Source organism: Pseudorca crassidens, chromosome 11, assembly GCF_039906515.1.
Source record: "Pseudorca crassidens isolate mPseCra1 chromosome 11, mPseCra1.hap1, whole genome shotgun sequence".
In the NCBI taxonomy this organism is placed as follows: Eukaryota; Metazoa; Chordata; class Mammalia; order Artiodactyla; family Delphinidae; genus Pseudorca; species Pseudorca crassidens.
Window position 1 is genome coordinate 97,567,608 of NC_090306.1, and position 23,591 is coordinate 97,591,198.

General features: G+C 36.6%; 1 protein-coding gene across 1 annotated transcript in view; it reads right to left on the reverse strand.

The window, feature by feature from the left end:
• Positions 1-22,398, reverse strand: part of ENTHD1 (ENTH domain containing 1) — a 98,506-nt gene extending 76,108 nt beyond the window's left edge. The window contains exons 1-2 of the mRNA XM_067698749.1: positions 21,900-22,398; positions 5,361-5,603 (exon numbers count right to left, since the gene is read on the reverse strand). Of these exons, the coding sequence (XP_067554850.1) occupies positions 5,361-5,603; positions 21,900-22,290 (634 nt within the window). The 5' untranslated portion in view covers positions 22,291-22,398. The remainder of the gene's footprint in view (positions 1-5,360; positions 5,604-21,899) is intronic.
• Positions 22,399-23,591: the final 1,193 nt, after the last annotated feature.

Consider the following 23,591-nt stretch of genomic DNA (forward strand, 5'->3'; position numbering starts at 1 on the left):
GCCAGAAGTAGACCTGAAATATTTGTAGTGAAACTTAGCATCTAGTACAATTCCATTTTTATAAAAACAATTTCTTTCTAGTTATTCATCTTTATACCTATATGTATGAATGGATAGAAAGATGCCTAGAATTTATGTTCATCTGATATTAATTATGGCTATTTCTCAGTGATGGGATTGGAAGTGACTAATTCTTTACAATGGGCCTGTATTTTTTTTTTTTACAAGAGGGATTTTTCTGAAACAAAAACAAAAGAAGAAAAATAAGCAGACTAGAAGCAAATATTCTAAGATGTTAACAGCAGTTGGTTTAGGGTGGGTAGGGGTATAAGTTATTATTATTTTCTTTTTTATACATTTGTTTTTAAATTTTAAAAAAATCACTGCTTGAACATTCACCAACATAAATGTTTTAGTAGCAACCACCATTTGTACCATAAGCCCTGCCATTGAGACTGTATGTGATAAGGCAACCAAGTACGACTCTACATCAAGTCTCTAAGTACAAAGTTCACTGTGGGAAGTAATATCAACACTGGTGTTTTCCTTATAAAAGTATGACAACTGATTAGCAGCTGTGTGATACTTCTCCAGTAAGATGGTGATCTTGACACATGTTATTTTGGTAGGATGGTAAGAACTCAAGCCTGACTGGGTTCAAGAACAAACAGAAAAAGAGAAATTGAGCATAGCAGGCTTTTTTTGAGAGTTGAGATGAAAAGGGGCACAGAGAAATGGGGTAATAATTGGAGGGGAATATGGGGTCAAGAGAACGTTTTGTTTTAAGATGGAGGATCATATGCATGTGCTTGATTAAAGGACATTACGGATTATACGATCTAGTTTTAGCTGAAATAATCTTCACCGATGGACAAGTGGTTTAGAGATTCACATAGTGAAATGATGCCGGATTGAAAATAATGCCAAAATGCAACAGCAATGAACAAGAAAATGGCAGAGTCTACACTTCTAGCCACAGTAGAAGCTGTTGATCAGCCACATCATGGGGTTCAAAATAAGGGAAAGCTAAGCGGATATGAAAAGAGGTCAGCCCTGTCCTCCAATCAGTAATATTAAGGAGACTAATTGAAATACAGGTTTCTATCTCATATCATTATTGAACCTCTCCCATGAGTTTATTGTGTATGTTGCTCTCTGTGAGGTATCCTTTCCAACTAATATGATATTAAAATCAATGAAAAAGTTTTTAAAAAAGTATGACAACTACTTTGAAGTTTAACTTTTGGTCCAACAGGAATCATATACCATTTTTAGGGAAATACTTCCATGATGTAGAATGTTATTACATTTACCATAGGCCAGAGTAATCCTTCTCTAATACAGGTAAAGTTCCATTGCAAAGAATAATGCCAGTAAAGAGCTCTTTATGGAAGATTGGATGATCCACAGAGGTCATGCTTTGCTGGTCTAGTTGTAAGTAATGTCTCTGGTGATAGTTTTCATAATTATTACCTCTAAGGAAAGGACCTAAGTCTGATGCTTACAGCTCAGAGAAGCTGAGTTACCACTGTGCTTTATATAGCTTTCTGCCTTACCAATCAAGCTGCAATTATCCTTCAGCTCATCTCTTCCTTCGAACAACAAAATCATTTAAACAAAAACTACCCAAGCTATCTACCAGAATTAATTAACATGGGGGAAACAACCAGGAACAGGTAAAAAGAAGTAGAAGTAGTGATGTGTGTATAACACCTTCTCTAAAGTACCTTTTTTTCCCTTGCTAATTCACCACAAAGAAGTGAGGCACAGCTGTTTCAGCTCTGGATCCTAAAGCCAGGGTATCAGATTTCTAGCAACGCATTCAATTTTACATTTCATTATAACTAAATTATTTAGAGGAGTCTTTAAATTCCTTCTGATGGAAATTTACCTGTATGATACCATCACTTGCCTCCATTTTCTCTAACTCAAATGTTAGAGTCATTTTCAATTTCTCCCTTTCTTCTCCAATACATCATCTACCTACCCATTTCCTTTCTAAATTCTGTCTTTAAACATTACCTGTCCCTCATTTCCATAACCCTAGATCAGGTCCTGGATACCTGGATTGAAATAACTGTCTCTTATAAAGCTTCCCTCAAATTTGTATCTCCTTCATGTCTACACAAAGCAGTAAGAATTATCTCCCACCAACAGCTGTTTTCAGTAATAAGAAAGCTAAGTTCTGTGACTAAGCTAAACATCCCTTCTGTTCTCCAAGGCCTACAATGGATCCTAGTTGCAAGTCATAGCAAATTGAAATTTCCAAATACTGTTCATTATGTCCTTTATAAACTGTGCTGAGTACTCTCAACTATCTGCCCACATTTTTCTACATATTAAAATTTATATTCTCTATGCCTTTTAATCTGACAACCATACGTTACCACGATTAATTCATTTCTTGTATTCTTTCCTACTATGGTAGGGACTATTTGTTGTCTCCTACATTTATTCTCTCCTTCTTCCTTAACAATAGATTTTCTTTCATCTGGGCACATGTTGGTTCGTATAAAGACTACATTTCTCAGCCTCTCTTAAAGCTGGGAGCGTCCATGTAACTAAGTGCTAAACAGTAGCATGTAAGCCAAAATGTCACGGACAACTTCCATTAATGTCCTTAAAGGGAAAGGGCATTCATATTTTCAACCCCTCCTCCTTCCTACTGGCTAGAAGGCAGATGTGATGGCTGGAGTCAAGCAGCCACCTTCCACCTAAAGTGGAAGCTACATGCTGAGTTTGGTGGAGCAACAAGACAGAAAGAGCCCCAACATCATGGAGAGCCATATCAATCCTAGAATACCTAGTTCTGGATTATTTTAGAAGAGCGAGATTCCTATTATGTTTACACCACTACCAATTTTGTGGCCTAATACTGTCACTTGTGGGTGCACCTAACTTTAACTGATCTACCCACCTCCAAATTTTCATTTGCTACTTCTTCTAACCCATTAATAATGCCCACCTAGTAAATTTTCTTATTTTCCCCCCACCCAACCAAACTGTCAGTTTTCTTTCTTCTTTTAAAATACAGTTTCAGATTCAAATGCCTACGTGGATATGGTTAGTACTGCCAAGCTTACTTACTCTAATTTCTCTTTTTTGAACACAAACACGCACATCTATATGTCTACTATGTATGTGTATTATACACAGTAATGGATAAATGAAAATTTAAAATAATGTAACAGATTTTTAACAAACTTACTACAGTTTTATATCCAAACATTCACTACTCACTTTAAATCTTACTACAGATGCACTTCAACGATGCTCTCACTCACCAAAACTCTTTTTGAACACCGTTTTTGAAACAGACTGAAAGCCCATCACTAGATATAACCTCTATGAGAGCAGAAATACACCCAGTTTGCTTACCAGGCCTAGAACAGTGTCTGGCATATAGTAAGTAGGTACTCAGTACATGTTTGTGGTATGAAAAAAAATTAATTGTAGCAAAACTTCTTCATTTGCAAGTAGATTGATTTTTTTTTTAAATAGTCAAAAGATATTCAGAGCTCAGCCTAGTGAATAAGAAGCTGTTATCAAGTGGGGAAATACCATTTTGGGTTTTTTAAAAGCAGTGACTATAAAGCAATAAGCTAGATTTTCTTATATGGATCATAATAATGGCTCAGAGTTGAGCTAGTTCTGTAGCAATTTAGGGACTCATTTCCTAAGCTTACAGTGAAGTGAGCCAAGCTTGCTCCCGTTTCAGAGCGTCTGCACCTGCTGTTCCCTCTGCCGGAACACCCCAGATATACCTGGATTGTTCCCTCACTTCATACAAGTCTCTGTTTAAGTATCTGCCTCCTCCAAAAGGCCTTTCCTCCCTACCTGACCTAAAATAAAGCATCCCTGTCACTCTCTGTCCTGTCACTGCTTTTCTTCTCTTTATAGGACTTGACACTACCTGACATAATATTTTATATCTATTTTGTTTATGTGTGTTTAATATCCATCTCTGTCACTAGAATATTTGCTCCATATGAAAGGGACTTTGTTTTACTCACTGCTATAGCTCCAAATTTCTGCTAGATATCCAAATTTCAAATTATAAATTTAATAAATGTTTACAATGAAAGAAAAGAATAGGAAAAGAAATGGAGGAAGGAAGAACAAGAAAGGTAACAGAGAAGTAGCAAAAGAGGTGAAGAAACTCTAGATGAGTCATAATTGGTTATTTTACTCTGTTACTTTTTTCTAGTATCAGTTTGAATTTAAGGCTTCTATGAGAAAATTTCAGAATGTGTCTCTTTCGAGATTTATTTCAAAGTACTGGGTACCCTAAAGAAAGAGGTTCCGTGACTTTCAGAAGCATTTGGTTGGTATTTACTATTGTAATTACAATGCCCACCTCTTTTACTATCTTTCAACTGCCCCAGTCCACACAAGTACAAATTGAGTGAACATTTGAGAACTTCTGACTTACAGTAGTACTTTAATGATTTTTAGCAGGATGGGTTTGTGTTGGTATTACTATTAACATTTTTAAATTTCAATATTTAACTGACACTTGGAATATCTCTCTTTCAAGATGTTGCTTAATAGAATTACATGATAAAGCTGGGAGGCAGGCCTTTGAAAATGCTTTTAACTCTACGTTACTCCTACTATGCCCCTCACTTACGGCACAAAGTGTAGTTCCTTTCAAGGGACAGCTACGTAAGTCACATTTCATTAATGTTTTTGCTTCCTCAAACTGTCCATTCTTTACACACAATTTAATAACAGGGTTTGTACTAGAGAAGTTAGAGCAAAATGACTTTCCTTTATGTTTTAGCAAATTCAGTAGAAAAGATAACTGCATTTTCCTGCTGATTTCTATTATAACATTATAAATAATTGCCTTCTTTTTCAGGTTCAGTAGTCCAGATTTAAAGTTTTAGGCAAAGGAAAGGGTTATATAACACAGGGTATTGTCCTCGAAGAGTTTTAGAGCACTTTCAGAATTTTGAGGCACATTTTTTAAAATGTCAATTTCTTCATTTGGAGGATCAAATAGTGCAAATGCACACACAACCAGACCCCTAGTCTCAGAAAACAGTTCTTCACTCTCCAGTTATGATTAACATCTTAAAACTGAATCACGATGCCAAATAGGGTAGTCACTAGTTTCATACCTTTAAAGCTCAAAAACATTTTATTTGAATCCCAGATAAACACATTCAGAAAATAGTCATAAAATTTTCTACTGAATAGTATCTTTCATCATTGTTCTCTACAGTATAATGTCTAATACAGTAATAGTAGTACTAATACAGTATTAATGCTTCAGTACTAAAACCTAATGTTTTATATGTTTTAGCTGTTCTTAAATGATACCTATTGCACTCTAGGCCAATGCCCATTATACGCACTTTTATTATGTAGCCTTGCCGCCTTAAGAAGCGTACACTTCTTCTCTGAAGCAGGGATTTCTGGTGCAGGAGCAGAAGCACATGCTGTTGGTGAGTTACCCATACCAGGTAATCTTTTAGGAAATGTCACAGAGTAGGAGGTACGCTGTCTAGTCCGACATGCTACTCTCCTCTCTCTATGCAGCAACTGTTCATTCGTCAGCAACGTTATGACTTGCTTAGACTTTTCCCGGATATAATAACCTGAAAAATACATTAATTGGGTTAGAAAAGAAAATATTAATTAAGGCTACAATTAAGTTTTATTCTAAAGAAAATTAGGAAAAAATGAAAATGTAAGCAAAGCAAAATATTCTCTAGCAAATGTAGAGGGAAATTTAAGTTTCATTAAATTGTCAATAACTGTACTCCTTTTCTCATGCTCTAAGAAGTAAATAATCATATGATGAAATCATATCACACACTGACATTACATTTTTCACCTTAAATATGGTATTGGATTTTCCTTTTGAAAGCAATATATACTCTTCAATAAATCAAACAATACAGGCATACAGAGGAATGAATCAGATCTAGATGTACTGACCTTCTAGGTCAGTATGTCATGTATGTATGACATACTGTATGTATGTATGACCATGACATATGGCTAAAGATTTAAAGTAATATGCATAGCATGATCCAAATTTGTAAAGCATAGGGGAAAATAAACCATTATAGATAGAAGAGAGAAGCAGACAGAGAAATACAAAGATGGGTGGATGGATGGATGGATGGATGATGGATGGGCAGGTGTACCCACAACATTGTGTATATCCACAATCAACATTGTGTATAACTTAGGGATACAATTAGGGTAGGACAAGGGAGGGCAATTGGCTTGTCTCTGACATAACATCCTATCAAAATAACATGATGCCATTAATAGAGTGCCAGAGGACAGTCTAAGACCAGAATTCTAATAATGCTGCTGTCGTCCTTAACCATCGGAGTGACTCTGAGCCAGTTAGGTGGTCTGTCTAAGCCTGAGTTTCCTATCTGAAAACTGCATACCTGTTCAGGTTAATTCACAGATATAAAATTATACTCATTCAAATATATAGTATTACTAGTACTATTCTCAACCATCTCCCATGAGAAATGATAAAGGAAATATCTCTCCACATCTTGGGACCAACTCATATTAACATCTCATGTCTTCCAGAAGTAAACTGAAAGTCCCTAAAGATTCACTACTATGCTCGTTTTGGGCTCCAAGTGTGATGAATTAAAGTGTTAATATTTCCAGCTATAATTTACCAGTAGTGGAAGTAGTGAGAAATAGTCAAATTCAGGGTATATTTAGACGGCAGGGGCCACCAATGTTCTCCAAGTGCCAGTCATTTCATTAAGATTGATATGGACAATGTCAAAAACCTTTGCTCAAGTTGCCATCTTTTCCAAGATTATTTTATCTAATCTCACTTCTTTGCCATTTTTTCCTTCCAAACTTCTTTGATAACTGCTTTAAACCACATTATACTCAGCACTCTTAATTTCCTATGATTGGCTTGCAGTCAATAACCAAAAAATCCCACGTGTTTTGGGTTACCACTCTGCTGCATGATAGAAGCCTGCTGTGACTATCAGTCTTTGGGGACAACACACCAGATACTACCTTCTCCCGGATAATTAACATAGCTTGATTTGGTGGGGGGACTTGCCTTCCCATTCTTTGCTTCATGACTCATCTCCTTCCACTTTCCCCCTCACTCCCTCTACTCCAGCCACCTTGGCCACCTTATTCTGCAGTCTCACCACACTCTTTACCTCCTTAGAGCTGTGTGCTGGCCGTTGCTTCTGCCAGGGACTCTTGGCATGACTAGACCCCTGATTCATTCAGGTCTCTACTCACATGTCACCTCCTCAGAGAAGCTTTCCTTCTGTCCATCCTCTCTAAAACAGCCTCACCCCCATCACTCTCTATTCCCTTACCCTGTTTTACTCTTCAACTTGGCACTGATCACTACCTAATACTGTTCTATATAGTTATCTGTTTACTTGTTTATTCTTTTCTCGCCTAGAATACAAGCTCCATGAAGGCAGAGACTCTTTAGTGTCTAGAAGAGTGATTGGCACATAGTAAATGCTCAATAAACATTTACTGAGTGAATGAATCAATAAAGGAGCAAATGACCAAAAAAGTCTCAGTTTTCTCCTTGACATAATACAAGTGGAGCCAAATAGATGAAAAATACTAATTGACAATTTATAACTTAGCTGCCTGAGAAAGTTGCTTGGCCTGAAATAATTTCTTACAACACTCCTAATTAGAAAAGGTTACAACTAGAAATTATGGGACAGATGTGGAATATTCTACTTGGAGTCTGCATGGATTGGTGGAATTTGAGGACAGCTGCAGTAGTTCAAGGGATGAGCAGGTATGTCAAGCAGAATGCCAGTCAATGATGGAGGGCTCCTCCCTGCAGCATCAGGACGGTGGGGCCACGGGAGTTTACAGAAAACAGAGAAGAAATCACCCAGAAGTGAACTTCCCATTCAAAGCTGCCCGCTGCCCTAGCTACCTCCCACCACCCTCGAGATGCTGGAGAGCGGGAACCTGGATGTTTTAAAGCGTCAAAGTTGAAAGTGAAAAAAATCTAAGAGCCCAATAAACCTGCTTGAGATAAATAACAGAGATGAGATATGAAATAACAATAGCAATAAGATGGCGTCTACTTACTTCTTACCAATACGTTTCAAAAAAGAATGAATACATAGTACTAAAATAGAATAGTACCGAAAATAGAATAAACTTAGGCAACAACTGCTTTGTGTTTGAAAAAAGGGGGGGCTAGGGAAGGGAACTGGGAAGGGGGAGAGGGAGAAAAGGAGGCAAGGAGAGGGAGACAGACAAAGAGAGGAGAGGGCGGGAGGGAGAAAACAGATTCTCTGAAATAAGAAATTAAACTATGTTAAGAGATCAATATCCAAAGACACTATGTAAAACACATCAAGATGAAAAGCTTGTTGGTTGAGGTAAAGGTTAAAATAAAAATAAAGCTATATACTGTTTAATTGTGAATGTTTTGGTTATAAGTGACAGAAACTCAATTTGAACGGGCCGTGGGAAAACCAGGGGCTGCAACTGGGCCTCAGATACAAATGAAGCCAAGACTGGAAAACTACCAGGACCCTCCGCCTCCCAGCTCTGTTTCTCCCTGTGTAATGCCTTTATTTTCTCCTTTCGCAGGTCGACTTCTTCAATCTGAATGTAGATATTACCGCAGACAGCTCCAGATTCTCATCTCACACGCTGCCACCTGAGAAGTCCCCCTCTTCATTTATTCAAATCTGAAACATCCAGGAGAATGACACTGAGTGGCCCAGCTTAAAAGTCGTATACTCATCACCGTGGCCAGAGGATGGAATGCTACCATTGGCAACCCCCATTAGAAAGACACAATGGAGTGAGGGAGGGTCAACAAGATAGAAAAATGAATGAGGAAAAAGCCAGTTTGAGCAATCCTCCCAAACTGAAAGGACAAGGACATACAAATCACTAGATCTACTATGCAACAGACCAGTTCCAAGGATGTTAACTTTTACAGTCATTTAATCATTTCCTGAACACTTAAGTTTCAGGAAATGTTCTAAGTAGTGGGGGCACAGGTGAGGAAAAAAGAGACAAGGTCCCTAATGAAGATAATTTCAGATAAAAATTAATGCTCTAAAGGAAATAAAGCAGAGGGACATGCTAACATCAATTCAGGGTGCAGTCAAGGAAGGTCTTACTGAGGAAGTAACATATCGGCTGAGTCTTAAATAGCAAGAAAAAGCCAGCTGTGCAGACATACAGGCAGAGGGAACAGCCCAGATTCCACTTCTTCAGGAAAGCCTTCTACTGAGAGATGACAACCCCTCTTCCGCCTCGCCCTACATGTACATCAGGGCCTCGATGGCCAGGCTCTGCTTTCACACACTCTCACAGCACCTACACTTGTCTTTCAGAGTGCTTCCACGGTTTTTAACTGCCTATGTGATAAATGTTTTTTTCTCCATTAGAGTATAACATCCACGAATGCCAGAAGTGTACTTGTTCACTTAAGAGATACTTAAGAAACGTTTGTTAAATAATATGCTGAGGAAAAATTTCCTAAATGCAGGGGAGGAGTCTATATAAATTCACAACCGAATGTCATGTAACAAGGTTTGGAAATATGGTAGATTCAAAGATATTGGGCACTGAGATGCATCAGCAAGAAAGACACATACCAGACTTAAAACCAAAAAACACATATTGGGTTTCTTGTTATACAACATCATAATACTCCTCTCTCCGTTCCTGACCCACTGACCTGCCAAGATCTACTCTTCTTCCTATATTCCTTTCTCAGTGAGTTTTACTTCCGTTCTAAGCCAGAAGTATGAACATTCACTTCCCCAGACTTAGTAATCCATGTCTGTTGATTGCACCTACTAACCATCTTCTAATTCCATGCTTTCCTCTCCATTTCTCTTAGTTCAGGCCTGTGATGTTCTAAATCATTTATTCATCTGCAGTCTCCTTTCCGATCTACCCTCCACAGTGCCTTCAGGGGTGGGGATGGGGTGGAGTGCGGAGGAAGAGGAGAAGTATCCCAAACGGTATAGCTGATCAAGTTATTTTCATAAAAAACCTTCAGTCAAGTTGGCACAGTAAGTTCATGCTTCAAAGTACCCTTCTGCTCTATTCCAAATGCACAGCAATAATAGACATCACCAGTTCTGAAAAACAAGATAAAAACCTCCAAGAACCAGAAATATCAGAGAAATGAAAAAGCACTGAACAGGGCTCAAGCCACAGGGCTGCTGGGCTCTTGATCTGGAGGCCAGGAGTTCAGCCCCTCAGGTGTTAGGGAACCAGAGGTGGTCTCACTCTTTGATGTTAGGGGGTATCCATGCTTGTGAGAGAAGGCTGGAAAGAAAAGAAAAAGGAAAAGGAAAAAAAATAAACAGCCACTAATTGGTTCCTGGGCTGTAACATATTTGTAGCTGTGGGAATAGAAGGACACAATGCAGCCCTAAGGCCTGGAACTCAACTAAGCCACCCCCTGGCTCAGCAACTGAATCTGTGGCACCCTCATATCATCACAGGGCATGACCCCTGAGCTACCTTTATAACGCTGTACTGGAGGTGGAAACTGAAAAATCAGCATAAATGGAAAAGTGAACATGGTTAGCCGGGGAAGAACCTCTCACCCAAAATAAGCCTGAAAACTAAAATTCCAAAATAGATTTAAAAAAATCTTAAGATGGCCAGGAAATGCAGCAATTAAAACATATATTCGGGCTTCCCTGGTGGCGCAGTGGTTGAGAGTCTGCCTGCCAACGCAGGGGATACAGGTTCATGCCCTGGTCTGGGAGGATCCCACATGCCGCGGAGTGACTGGGCCCGTGAGCCACAATTACTGAGCCTGCGCATCTGGAGCCTGTGCTCCGCAACAAGAGAGGCCGTGATAGTGAGAGGCCCGCGCATCACAATGAAGAGTGGCCTCCGCTTGCCACACCTAGAGAAAGCCCTCGCAAAGAAACGAAGACCCAACACAGTCATAAATAAATAAATTTTAAAAAAAAACAAAAAAAACATATATTCACTCCAAAAGAAATCAATGTTCTATAGGATTCTATAGGATCTTCTATAAATCAATATTCTATATTATTGTAAGATTTAAAAATCTAACAACAAAGATTTTAAATAAATATTAAGACAGAACTTAAATAAATACTAAATAAAGATTAACACAGGAATCACATTCACAACAAGGAATATGAAATTATGAAACAAAACAAAAATAGGCAGAAATGAAACAAGAACAGATAGATATGAAAAGAGCCAACTTAAAATCCTAGAAATGAAAGCCATAGTCACTGGGATTAAAAAGAAAAAACCCTCAATACCCAAGGCAAACTCCAAAATCTAACAGTTGAAGAGAGAATTGGTAATCAAAGAATAGTACTAAGGAACTCTTCCAAAATACAGCACAGAGAGGCAACAAGATTAAAAAGATTAACTAAAAGTCATAAGGGACAGATTGCAAGACCCCAATAGTCACTCAGAAGTTTCAAAAGAAGAATACAGTAATCACACACACACAAAAACGCAATATTCAGAAAGAGCTGGGAATTTTACAGAAAAGTCATAGAATCCTCACGTCAAAAATGATCTCCAAACACCAAGCAGGATAAATAAAAATAAAACAATACCTAGAAACACTGTAGAAAAACAGAAGAACATGTAAGATAAAGAGAAACTCAAAGCTATCAATCCCTTCTTTGGGCCTACAAGAGCCCACTGGCCACTCAGTCAGCAAACATTTATTCGACACCTCCACAAACTAGGTGAAGAAACAGAGATACAACTAAAGTAATCTCAGCCCTCCACACGCCCACAGTCCAGTGAAGGGACTGAGGTAAAATAAGTCATTACAGCAGAGCCATGCGTGCTACCACGGACGTGTGGACAAAGCACTACGGATGGGTGAACGCCACAGGCAGTGGGAAAGCACTTCTGGTACATTTTGCATGAAGCTTTACTTGAACGTGAATATACACTGCAGGAAATAATAAAAGTAAAAATATGTCAATGGCTAATATTTTTACCTAACATTGACTTATGACTTTCTCTGTGCCTGACTTTCAGACATTATCTCTAATCCTCACAACCACCCTCAGAGTTTATGAAGTACATTTCACAGATGAGAAAAGAAAGTTTAGGGTGGGTAAGAAACTTTCCCAAAGTCATAAAGTTGATAAACTAGAAAATGTAGATTGGCTCTATAAAGATAACAAAATACAGACTTTAATTTGACTGACTTTAGGATACAAATGCAAGCTATTTTATTTGATGAGAACCTGAGAAGAGAATGATTCTGCTGACACAGCACTGAAGTCCTAACCTGGTTACTGGCCCTTTTGTGTTTACTGTCTGCTGTCCATATGAGTACAATAGACAAAGAGCACTGTGGGAAGACTGGCTGGACGGGAACAGTTAACTTTATATAAATTCATGATTTGCTTCTTGCTACTATGATTATCAGTATGACTCTATTTGTTGAAAAGGAGCGAAAGACGATCCAAAATATTCAACTAGGTATAAAGGTTTTGTTTAAACTCACAGTAATATAACTTTTAACAGTAACAGAACAGGCTTATCATGACCCAAAAGTCTATAATATGGTTGTTAAAGGAAATTCATTTGTTCATCAAGACTACAAAAATGTTTGTTATAGGAAATCGCATTTGCTCACGTAAGCTATAAATGAACTCAGCAGCATCGTGTTAAGTAACCAGCCTCTCGATAGGTCAGCACACCTACACTGCATTAATTAGTCAAGCCACCAACATCTAGCAGGTGAGTTCAATGGTTAGAGAATTCTGACTACTGCTGTCTGACAGCTGTAGAAAAAAATTAAGTCTGTGCCCTTTGAAGCTAGAGTTTTTTCCACAGTGTTCAGTCACTACATCACACTGCCTAGGAATTGTTGCTTCCCACTCTCCACATCCAGTCCCTTCTGTAAGAGAAGTAATACCTCCAAATTTTAGTTTTTTGACTTTTAGAGCCTTAACACAGCTAACCAAGATCTAAAATAATATTTTTACTTTGAAATGTTTTCTTTTTCTTGAACTTTCTCTTTCCAGGTATCTTGTCTCTATTCAGTTTATTTCAGTCGCCTTGAAAAGAAAATCCCTATCATTCCTTTTTTCTCCTATTTGCCCAGGCTTCCTCTTTCTCTAAGCCTAAATACCTGAGTTTTTCTCTCCTTCTACGAGTACCTGAACTCAAAAAACAAACTCCCTCTCAAAAAACATTGATTTTAATCATTTATAAGCTAGTGTAAATATAAAGAAATGTATTACATATTCCAGAAAATTTACCTTTCACATTTTAATTTCTTAACTACGGCTTAAAAGGCTTTGTTCTTACCCCAAGACATTACGACTTCAGTGAGCAAATGGGTAGGTGAATGGTAAGGGTTCATCCTCGAGTTTTGGAAGACACACAGAGAAGCAGCCTATACAAAATCAGCCATCAACATAAATGTGAACTGTCTAATTTCCTAAATTAGATGACTGATAATGACAGCAGAAAACTAAAATGGCAGTAATGTCATCAAGGCATGCTACTTCTAGTAAAATAGCTTAATATAACTTTTTAACAACACTGAAAATTTGTTTTTTAAAATGTACCTTTTAAAAATCTACCTTTAGTTTAAATATATGTGTATAAAATATATTTACTTTATATAAATGTAAAATGGCCCATTTAAGTGAAATTAACCACAACTTCATGACTTACCTAATTGAGAATAAAACAGTACATAAAGTTATAAATATGCATTTCTGAGAATCTGAATTGGTTTTATAAAAAGAATACTATAATTTGTTTAAATAAATTGTTTAGTAGCATGAAACATTCAACCAGGTATTTTTCAGACAATTTTAATTAAGTTCATTCTGGTAGTTCAATGAAACTATTAGGATATTTTTAAGAACTCCTTAAAAATTAAGAGAGGCTGTGTAGCATAATAATAGAATAGAACTAAACAGTATTAGGATATATATGTTTTAATCATGTTCAGCCATTAATTAGCTGTGCAACCTTACCTAAAAAACTTAATCTGAGTGTTAACTCATCATCTCTGTAAGAAAGATAAGACATATCCTACGTTCCTCATAAGATGTTGTAAGGATCAAATGAGATACCATACATGGAAATGCTCTATTATTAAAATCTAAAAATGCTCAAACAACTAGATTACCATACAGGAAAGAAAGAACTTTACCTCACAATATACCTCCAGTATTTCAGGTGAAATATCTCGAAATATAAAGTAATGTGTCCAACTGTTAACCTTAAAAAGAACTACAATAAGTATAATACAGTGTCCCAAAAGTCTGAAAACATAGGGAAAATCATGTATTTATTGTAAATTTTTTGAGATTATTCATTGCTTTAAATTTACTTCACCTGAAAAGCTGTCTGGAAGTTGAAGAAAAACATACTGAAAACATTATTTGAAAATGTTAACTAATGTACTATTTGAAAATAAATTTCTCCTGTTTCCCAACTACTGTGACTTGTTTTCTGAATTTTTTCCCCTGTAGTTATCACTATTATTAATTATTGATCATGTTCTATATGATAGGCACTGTTATAATGTTGGAGATGGAGCATGGACGAAGCAGACATAAAATGTTCCTGCACTCATGAAACTTACTTTCTGGTAGGAGGAGACAGACAATAAACAAATAATAAGATAAATCATACCCTACGTCAGATAAGAAATACTATGAAGAGAAAGAAAACAGAGAAGGTGGCTAGGGCATATCAGTACAAAGAACGGGTGGGGCTGCTTTTTTACAAATAAGGTACATCTAGAAGGCCGCACTAACAAGATGACTTTTTGAGCAGAGATCCGGAGGATGCAGAAAGCACTGCAGGTATCTGGGCACTCCAGGCAAAGGGAACAGCAAGTGTAAAGACCAATGGAGAAAAAAAAGACTTTCTTCTATAATATTTTCTACTTTTATCTTTTCTGTATCTCTTCTTGATAACCTGTTTCTAGGGTAGGATCCAGCTGTTGATTACTTGGATCACTACAATTTCTCTTCGATTAATTTCCCATTACAGACTTCACTCTCTGCTTTTTTTCTTCTTGGACTGAACAAAATCATTCTTACTGATTAGTTTTTCAATGATCACATTCCTTTCTTCAAGTCTCTTATTATTTTTATGATTTTCATTAGTAAAAATTTATTGATTATCTATTATGTGCCAAGGCCTGATGGTAAAAAGATGATTAACATATGGTATACACCCTCAGAATTTAGCTAAGGAGAGATATATATAGTAGATAAGATACACTGTAAAAAATACCACTCTTATATTATGAATAAAGTGTTGCAGCAATTAATTCTGCCCAGCGAAGAAAAGACGAGAGTTGGGGGTGCAAAGGAAAAGGCCTCTGAGCTAGGATCTGAAGACTAAATAGGAGTTCAGAAAGCAGATAGCAAGGAAAGAATATTACAGGGAAGAAGAAACATCTTAAATACAAGCACAGCTATGTATAAGCAAATAATATATTAAGAATGCTTGGTGATGCAATGTCCTAGATTGAAGACTAAGGAAATAAGAGTAGAAAGGTAGATTGGGAACACTCTAAGAGTCTTGACTCTATCACGAGAACCAATGGGGTTTTTTTTATACAATTTTTAAAAATTTAATTTAATTAATTTATTTTTTGGCTGCTTTGGGTCTTCGTTGCTGTGCGTGGTCTTTCTCTAGTTGCGGTGAGCGGGGGCTACTCTTCTTTGTGCTATGCCACAGGCTCTAGGTGCGCGGGCTCAGTAGTTGTGTCTCATGGGCTCTAGAGCACAGGCTCAGTAGTTGTGGCACACGGGATTAGCTGCTCCGCGACATGTGGGATCTCCCCAAACCAGGGATTGAACCCGTGTCCCCTGCATTGGCAGGCGGATTCTTAACCACTGCGCCACCAGGGAAGTCCTGAGACCCAGTGGTTTTGAACTATTTCAACTGAACACACCATCAGTAACAAATTTTTGTGCATGCATCCACCCCCAAATATATATATACATTTATTTATGTATAAATTAAATTATGTCAAGAGCTACTATTCTAATATGTTACACTCATTAGGGAACAAACATAAAAAGAGAAGTGTATAAAAGATAAAAATAAAATGAGTAATATTTTCCCCAATGGAATCATTTTTCGTTAATTAATATTTATTAAATTAATAGTGTGCACCAGTGTTATCAATCAACCTTCCATAATCAACAAATGAATATACAGTTGACCGTTGAACAACATGGGTTTTAACTGCAAGGGTTCACTTATATGTGGATTTTTTTCAATAAATATGTACTACGGTACTACACAATCTGTGCCTGGGTGAATCCGAGGATGTGGAACTGTGGACTGTAAAGATATATGAAGATTTTCCACTGTGCATTGTGGGGGAGGGGGCGGTGTCAGTACCCCTAATCCCGACATTACTCAAAGGTCAACTGTACTACGCTTCTGTTGACAATTCAGTTCTAACTTGCTTTTTTTTTCCTCTCTCTCTTGATGCTAACAAATCATCAAGAGTATTTATAAAGTCCAACACAGCATAGTTGTACTTCTTTAATCCTAAGCTCAACCATTAGGGAATCTGAAAGACCTTTATGATAGTGTATTCAAACATACCCATATATACCATACCTGTACATATAAAAGGTATAAATGAATAAATAGGTTTTTCTGTATATTTATAATTGCATGCTTATCTATTTTATGCTCAAAATAGCTCATAAACTCTTTAAAGCAGGGGCTGACCCTTTCTTTCTACTTAAAAAGAAATTATCATAGTGCTCTGCTCAGTACAGTGATAAAACAGCTGTTCTGTAAAGTACAAAAATGATTATATTTCATTCACTATTATCCAAAAATTATGCCTTTTTACAACCTAACTCTTGGGCATGGAAAATTTTAATTAACATTTAATTTTAATAATAAATTTAACCCTAACGGAAGTTGATGTCTTTACAATTTCTGGATTAAGAAGCGTAGCATGCTCAAAACCCAAGAAGATATTCCCCAATTTCATCATTAAGCCTCAAACCTGACCTAAAAAAACACACAAAAAAATAGAGGATGGATATACACCATGGCCAAGTGGGATTTATGCTAAGAATGCAAGGTTGGTTCACCTATGAAAATCAATGTAATACACCAAGTAATAGAATAAATGGGGAAAAACACATAACATCAACAGATGCAGAAAAGGCAAAAAGGCAAAAAGTCAGCACGCTATCGTGATAAGGACACTCAGCAAACTAGGAATAGGAGAGAACTCTGTCAACCTGATAAAAGGTATCTATGAAAAACCCATCCCTGACATCATACTTAATGGTGAAAGACTGAATGCTCTTAAGATCAGGAACAAGACAAGGATGTCTGTTCTAACCACTTCTATTCAACACTGTACAGGAGGTTTTAGCCAGGACAACTAAGCAAGAAAAAGAAATAATATTCATCCAGATTGGAAAGGAAGAAGTAAAAGTATCTCTATTTGCAGATGACATAATCTGGTATGTAGGAAATCCAAAGGAATCTAAACAAACAAACAAAAAAAACTATTACAGCTAATAATTATTACAGAAAATATTACAGCAAAGTAGTAGAATACAAGATCAATATATAAAATTCAGATGACCAGCTGAATTTCTATACATCAGCAATGAAAAATATGAAAATGAAATTAAGAAAACAATTTCATTTATAGTAGTACCAAAAAAAGAAAAAAAACTTAGGAATAAATTCAACAAAAGAAGTATAAAACTTGTACAATGAATACTACAAAACACTTATGAAAGATGACTTAAATAAAAGGAAAGATTTCTTATGTTCACGGATTTGAGGAAATAATATTATTTAGATGGCAATATTCCTGAAATTGATCTACAGATTCAATGCAATCTCGAAAAATTCTAGCTGCCTTTTTTGCAGAAATTGATAAGCTGATGCTAAACTTGATATGGAAATGCAAGGCACCCAGAACAGCCAAAACAATATTGAAAAAGAACAAAGCTGAAGTTGCAAATAAAGTCACTTTCCTTTATTTCAAACTTACTACAAAATACTTACTAAAAATAGTGTGGCACAGGCATAAGACTAGATATATACGTCAATGGAATGAATTAAGAGTACAGAAATCAGCCCATATATCTATGGTTGATTTCTGTAAAGGTGCCAATATAATTCAATGGGGGAAAGAACAGATTTTTCAACAAGTAGTAGTGGAACAACTGGATATCTGCATGCAAAAGAATGAGGTTAGACCTCTACCTTACACCATATGTAAAAATTAATTCAAAATGGACCCAGGATAAATGTAATAGCTAAAACTACAAAACTCTTACATAGGTATAAATCCTTATGACTTTAGACTAGGCAATGAGTTCTTACATATGACACTTAAAGCACAAGCAAACAAAGGAAAAACAGATAAAATGGACTTCTTCAAAATTTAATCAAGAAAGTAAAAAGACAACCTATATAGAATGGGAGAAGATTATCTGCAAATCACCTATCTGATAAGGGTCCTGTATCCAGAATATATAAAGAACTTTAAAATTAAAAAAAAAAAAACACAAAACAGTTAAAAATGGACAAAGGATTTGAATAGACATTTCTCCAAAGAAGACATATAAATGGCCAAACAAGTTCATGAAAAGATGTTCAACATAATTAGTCTGTAGGGAACCATAAATCAAACCCAGAATAAGATACTACTCACATCTGGTAAAATGGCTATAATAATAAAAAAAAAAAGATGGACAATAACAGGATTAGCAAGGATGTGAAGAAACAGCAATCCTCCTACACTGCTGGTGGGAACGTAAAATGGTACAGTTGCTAAGGAAAACAGTTTAGTGGTTCCTCAAAAAGCTAAACATTGACTTAACATATGACCCAGCAATTCCACTCCTAAGTATACCCCCAAAGGAATTGAAAGCAGGGACTCAAACTGATACTTGTACCCTAACGTTCACTGCAGCATTATTCACAATAGCTAAAAGGTGAAACCAACCCAGGAACCCATCAACAGAATAGATAAACAAAATGTAGTAAGTACATACAAAGGAATGTTATTCAGCTATAAAAAGAATGAAGTTCTGATACATCCTCTAACATGGCTGAACCTAGAGGACTTTATGGTAAGTTAAATAAGTCAGTCACAAAAGGACAAATACTACATGATGCCACTTATATCCGGTACCCAGAACAGACAAATTTATAGAGACAGGAAGTAGATTAGATCAAGCCACGGAGTTACTGATGGTTACAGAGCTCCTGTTTGGGGTGATGAAAAAGTTCTGGAAATAAACAGTGGTAATGGTTGTGCCACAGTGTGAATGTAATGAATGTGACTGAACTGTACACTTAAAATGGCAATTTTTATGTTATGTTTATCTTATCATAATTTTAAAAATAATACACCAAAACCCATAGGATTGTGCACTTTAAATGGGTGAACTGTATGATATATGAATTACATCTCAATAAAGCTTTTTTTTTTCTTTAAGTGAAGGAAAAAAAAGAAGAAATGAGGGCTTCCCTGATGGCGCAGTGGTTGAGAGTCAGCCTGCCGATGAAGGGGACACGGATTCGTGGCCCGGTCCGGGAGGATCCCACATGCTGCGGAGCGGCTGGGCCCATGAGCCATGGCTGCTGAGCCTGCGCGTCCAGAGCCTGTGCTCCGCGACAGGAGAGGCCGCAACAGTGAGAGGCCCGCGTAACACAAAAAAAAAAAAAAAAGAAGAAAAAATGAGCTCTCGAGCTGTAAAAAGAATCTTATGGAAGAATCTTAAATGCATATTGCTAAGTGAAAGAAACCATTCTGAAAAAGCTATGTACGGAATGATTCCAACTATATAACAGTCCGGAAAAGGCAAAACTATAAAAACAATAAAAAGATCAGTGGTTGCCAAGGGTTCAGGGCAGGGGAGAAAGGATGGATAGGTGGGGCACAGGGCACTTTCAAGGCAATGAAACTGCACTGCATGATACTGGAATGGTAGACACACACACTGCATTTTTCAAGACCCATAGAACTGCAGAACACAAAGCGTGAACCCTTTGTGTAAACTAAGGACTTTAGTTAATAATAATGTATCAATACTGGTTTAATTGTAACAAACGTACCACACTAATGCAAGATATTAATAGGAGAAACCATGTGTGGGTGGGGAAGGGTATGTAGGAACTCTGTACTTTCTGCATAATTTTTCTGTAAACCTAAAACTGCTCTAAAAAAGACTATTTTAAAAATGTATACTTAACACAGAGATTACACTGAATTTTATCCTCTTCTCATAATTCATAAGACTATTCACTTTAACAAACTATAATTTTACATTAGATGGGGAGGAAGTGCTGATTCTTTTACCATTGCAGAATATCAGGCACTACTGAATCTTCTCAGTTCAGTATCCTGTACAGCCTTTCCCTACTTCTCCTCTTCCACCCCCAACAAAATTACTTAATGACCTAAATTTCCGTATTCATAAAACTACTTCCTTCATAGTTTTTGAAGATTCCATAGTCTTTAGAAACACTTTCTTACATTTATGACTAAATTCCAGTCTAATTATAATTACAGTGACATTATTATATCAAATTACCATGCTTCCTATTTTATTCATTCTGTTCTTTCTTTTTCACATTGCCACCTTGGTTTTATTTGGTCTAATTATAAAATGTTTTTTAAAATATACAAGTTTATATAAAACAAAATAAAAATCATCTCTAATACTACCTGTACCACTTGCTAAACTCTTATCTTATATACATAAACATAATTTTTTAAACAAAATTGGACCATTTTGCATATTCACTCTCTTTCTTTCATTTATTCTCTCACTCAACCAATGTCGATGGCTCCTCTCCTGCCAAGACCCAGCAATGGGCAAGGTAGACAAAGTCCCTGCCCTCATGGAGCTGACATCTATTGGGGAAAAATAGGCAAACATATTTGCACTCCTCACAACCATCCTATGAGACAGATACTGTTGTTATCCCAATTTACAGAGAGCTAAACTGAGGCCTCAAGTAATCTAGTAAATTGCCTGAGGATACACAGCTAGGCAGTAGCAGAGTCAGGATTCAACCCCAGGTTGAATGACAACACTCTATGATGACAGACTCCTAAGCTTTTAACTTATAAAAGAGATATATATCTTAGTATGATATACTGATCTTTACAAAATGGTACTGGGGGTAAAGGTTGGATTAGCTCCCCAAAATAACATATTAACTCCAAGGACATAGTTCCTTGACTTCAATCATGAAGTTTGTTCATGGAAAATTATTCATTACTATTTTTGCTATACTTAAATTTAGTAGGACCTCAAGTCCAACTTTTTAACTTTTTTGGTGTATTTATTCTTTTTCACTTTATTTTTAAATTCAATTTATTTAGACAAAAACAAATCAGTTCACCCATTTCTCCCCGCCCAAACCTCCACCTCTGACAACCACTAATCTGTTCTCTCTATGAGCTTTTTTTCAACTCCACATATAAGAGAAATCATACAGTATTTGCCTTTCTCTGTCTGACTTATTTCACTTTGCATGATGCCCTCAAGGTCCAAAAGAATGAAATCTTGCCTTGTGCAACAACATGGATAGACCTCGAGGGCATTATGCTAAGTGAAATAAGTCAGACAGAAAGACAAATGCCATACGATCTCTCTTATATGGTCATCATCTATAAGACATCATTTTATCAGATACATAAGTGTGTTAGTTTCACACATCCTTTTGAAAAACAAAATATTGTTCTCTAAGGCACTCAAGAGTCAACACAAAGGATTAAACTGAAAACCATAACTGTCCTAGAGGAAAGGCAGCTAGTACATTTAAGAACAACTTTCCCCCAGCTCCTGCTTTAAAATGATCCCTTCCCAAACTCTTAATCTTTACTGGCACAATGTATAAACTTCAACGGGTACCTTGATCTTTTCCAGCTTCATCTATGTGTTGAAAATCTTTTAGTGTTTGAAGGTTACAGAACCCCTCTCTGCAATGCTGAATAACTTTCTTTGATCCATTCTTGATGAGATAATCCATTAGGGTAAGGGATTTATACACATGGCGCCAGTTCTTCCCATGGTCTTTGAGTCTCTGCCATAACATACTCATAATCTCTGAGAGAGAAACTGTGTTGAAAGTCAGGTCACTGATATCTAACATCAGAGAACTAGAAGGACCCCAAGGGTCATTAGAAGTTGCTTCCCTGACTTTTATTTCCGCATCTGAGTAATTTTTCACAAAGTTTTTTAGTTGCCTCCTGAATGCCATAGGTAAGACAAATTTGAAGGTGAGATGGGGGTTGAGAGCCATGGACTAGGAGTTTATGTGATTGGTTTATAAAACCTTTGAGAGGTAGTTGGTCCCCAGGTCTGCTGCTCCCAAATACAAATGATTAATCTCCACCTTGACAAGGTATCAATTTCCTGCAAAGGAAGGCACAAACAATAGGTAAGTTAAATATTTTTTTAAATGTCTACAGAAGATCAATTCAGTCTGAAAAAGCTAGCTTTAGTTTCCAAATCAGTGCCTCACTTACATCAGCCAGAATTGAGGGTACCATATACATGTTCCTAGGATTGATATGGGAAAATCTCTCACAAGGGACTGGCCTATGTTATTTAAAGAAATATAGGTGGTCTTTCTAGACCTAAAAGTTTCCATTGAAAGTATCACTGAACCTCTTTGGCCAGAAATAAAATTATTATAAAGCACTACATGGAGAGTGGACAAGTTACTAGAAGAAAATGGAACTTGCACTGTGACATCTCTTGCTTAAGATTTGTTGTTATGTATAAAAATATTATGTCCTGAGAGTAATTAAGTGAAAACTGAGTCTTAGAATCATCAACTGACCCTATGGTTGCATCCCTTTTAGAACTTACAAGTCATTAGAATCAGAACGAAATATGGTCTGTTTTCTTGTTAATCTAAAAGAGGGGAGGGTCATCAACTATTAAGACAAGTAATTGTCCTTAGTGGACTCCACAGCTAACTCATGGCACCCTAAACCAATATTTTAGTCCTCGTAAGGCTGGTAACTTTAAGGAAAAGGTTAAATTACTTTCTTTACTCAGCTTTAGAAAAAGATGCCCTGATGAGCATCCAGACCCACTGAAGCCTCAACAATCCATAATCAGATTTTACTAGAGACGCTGCACACACACAAAAGAAAAATGTTACAATCCATAACAAATTTGTCTGTTATTTTTAGTTTTGTTTCTCTTCCTTGACCTTCTCAATTCCTAGCTCAGGCCTGATTAATTTCTGTGTATGTATTTAAGGAAGACATAAATTTTCAGAAGCATCCTAAATAAACTATCCCTTCTTTTTTAAAAAATAAGAGACGGGGATAAGTAATCTTTTTTGGTAAAAGTCCAACACATCCTCATATAAACAAGATAGAAAATCTATCTGTTTAATTAAGATTTCTCCAGAAGAGACTATCATCAACCTTAGGAAGAAAAAGAGAACTTATGTGTTTTTACAATTTTCTGATTTTCTCTCTTGTTTGCACTTCAAACACAGACATTTTTATCTGACTCAATCCTGCAGTGAAAACTCGATTTACAATGTGTTTCAATAAGCTATTAAAATTTTCAATCACAAGGGTT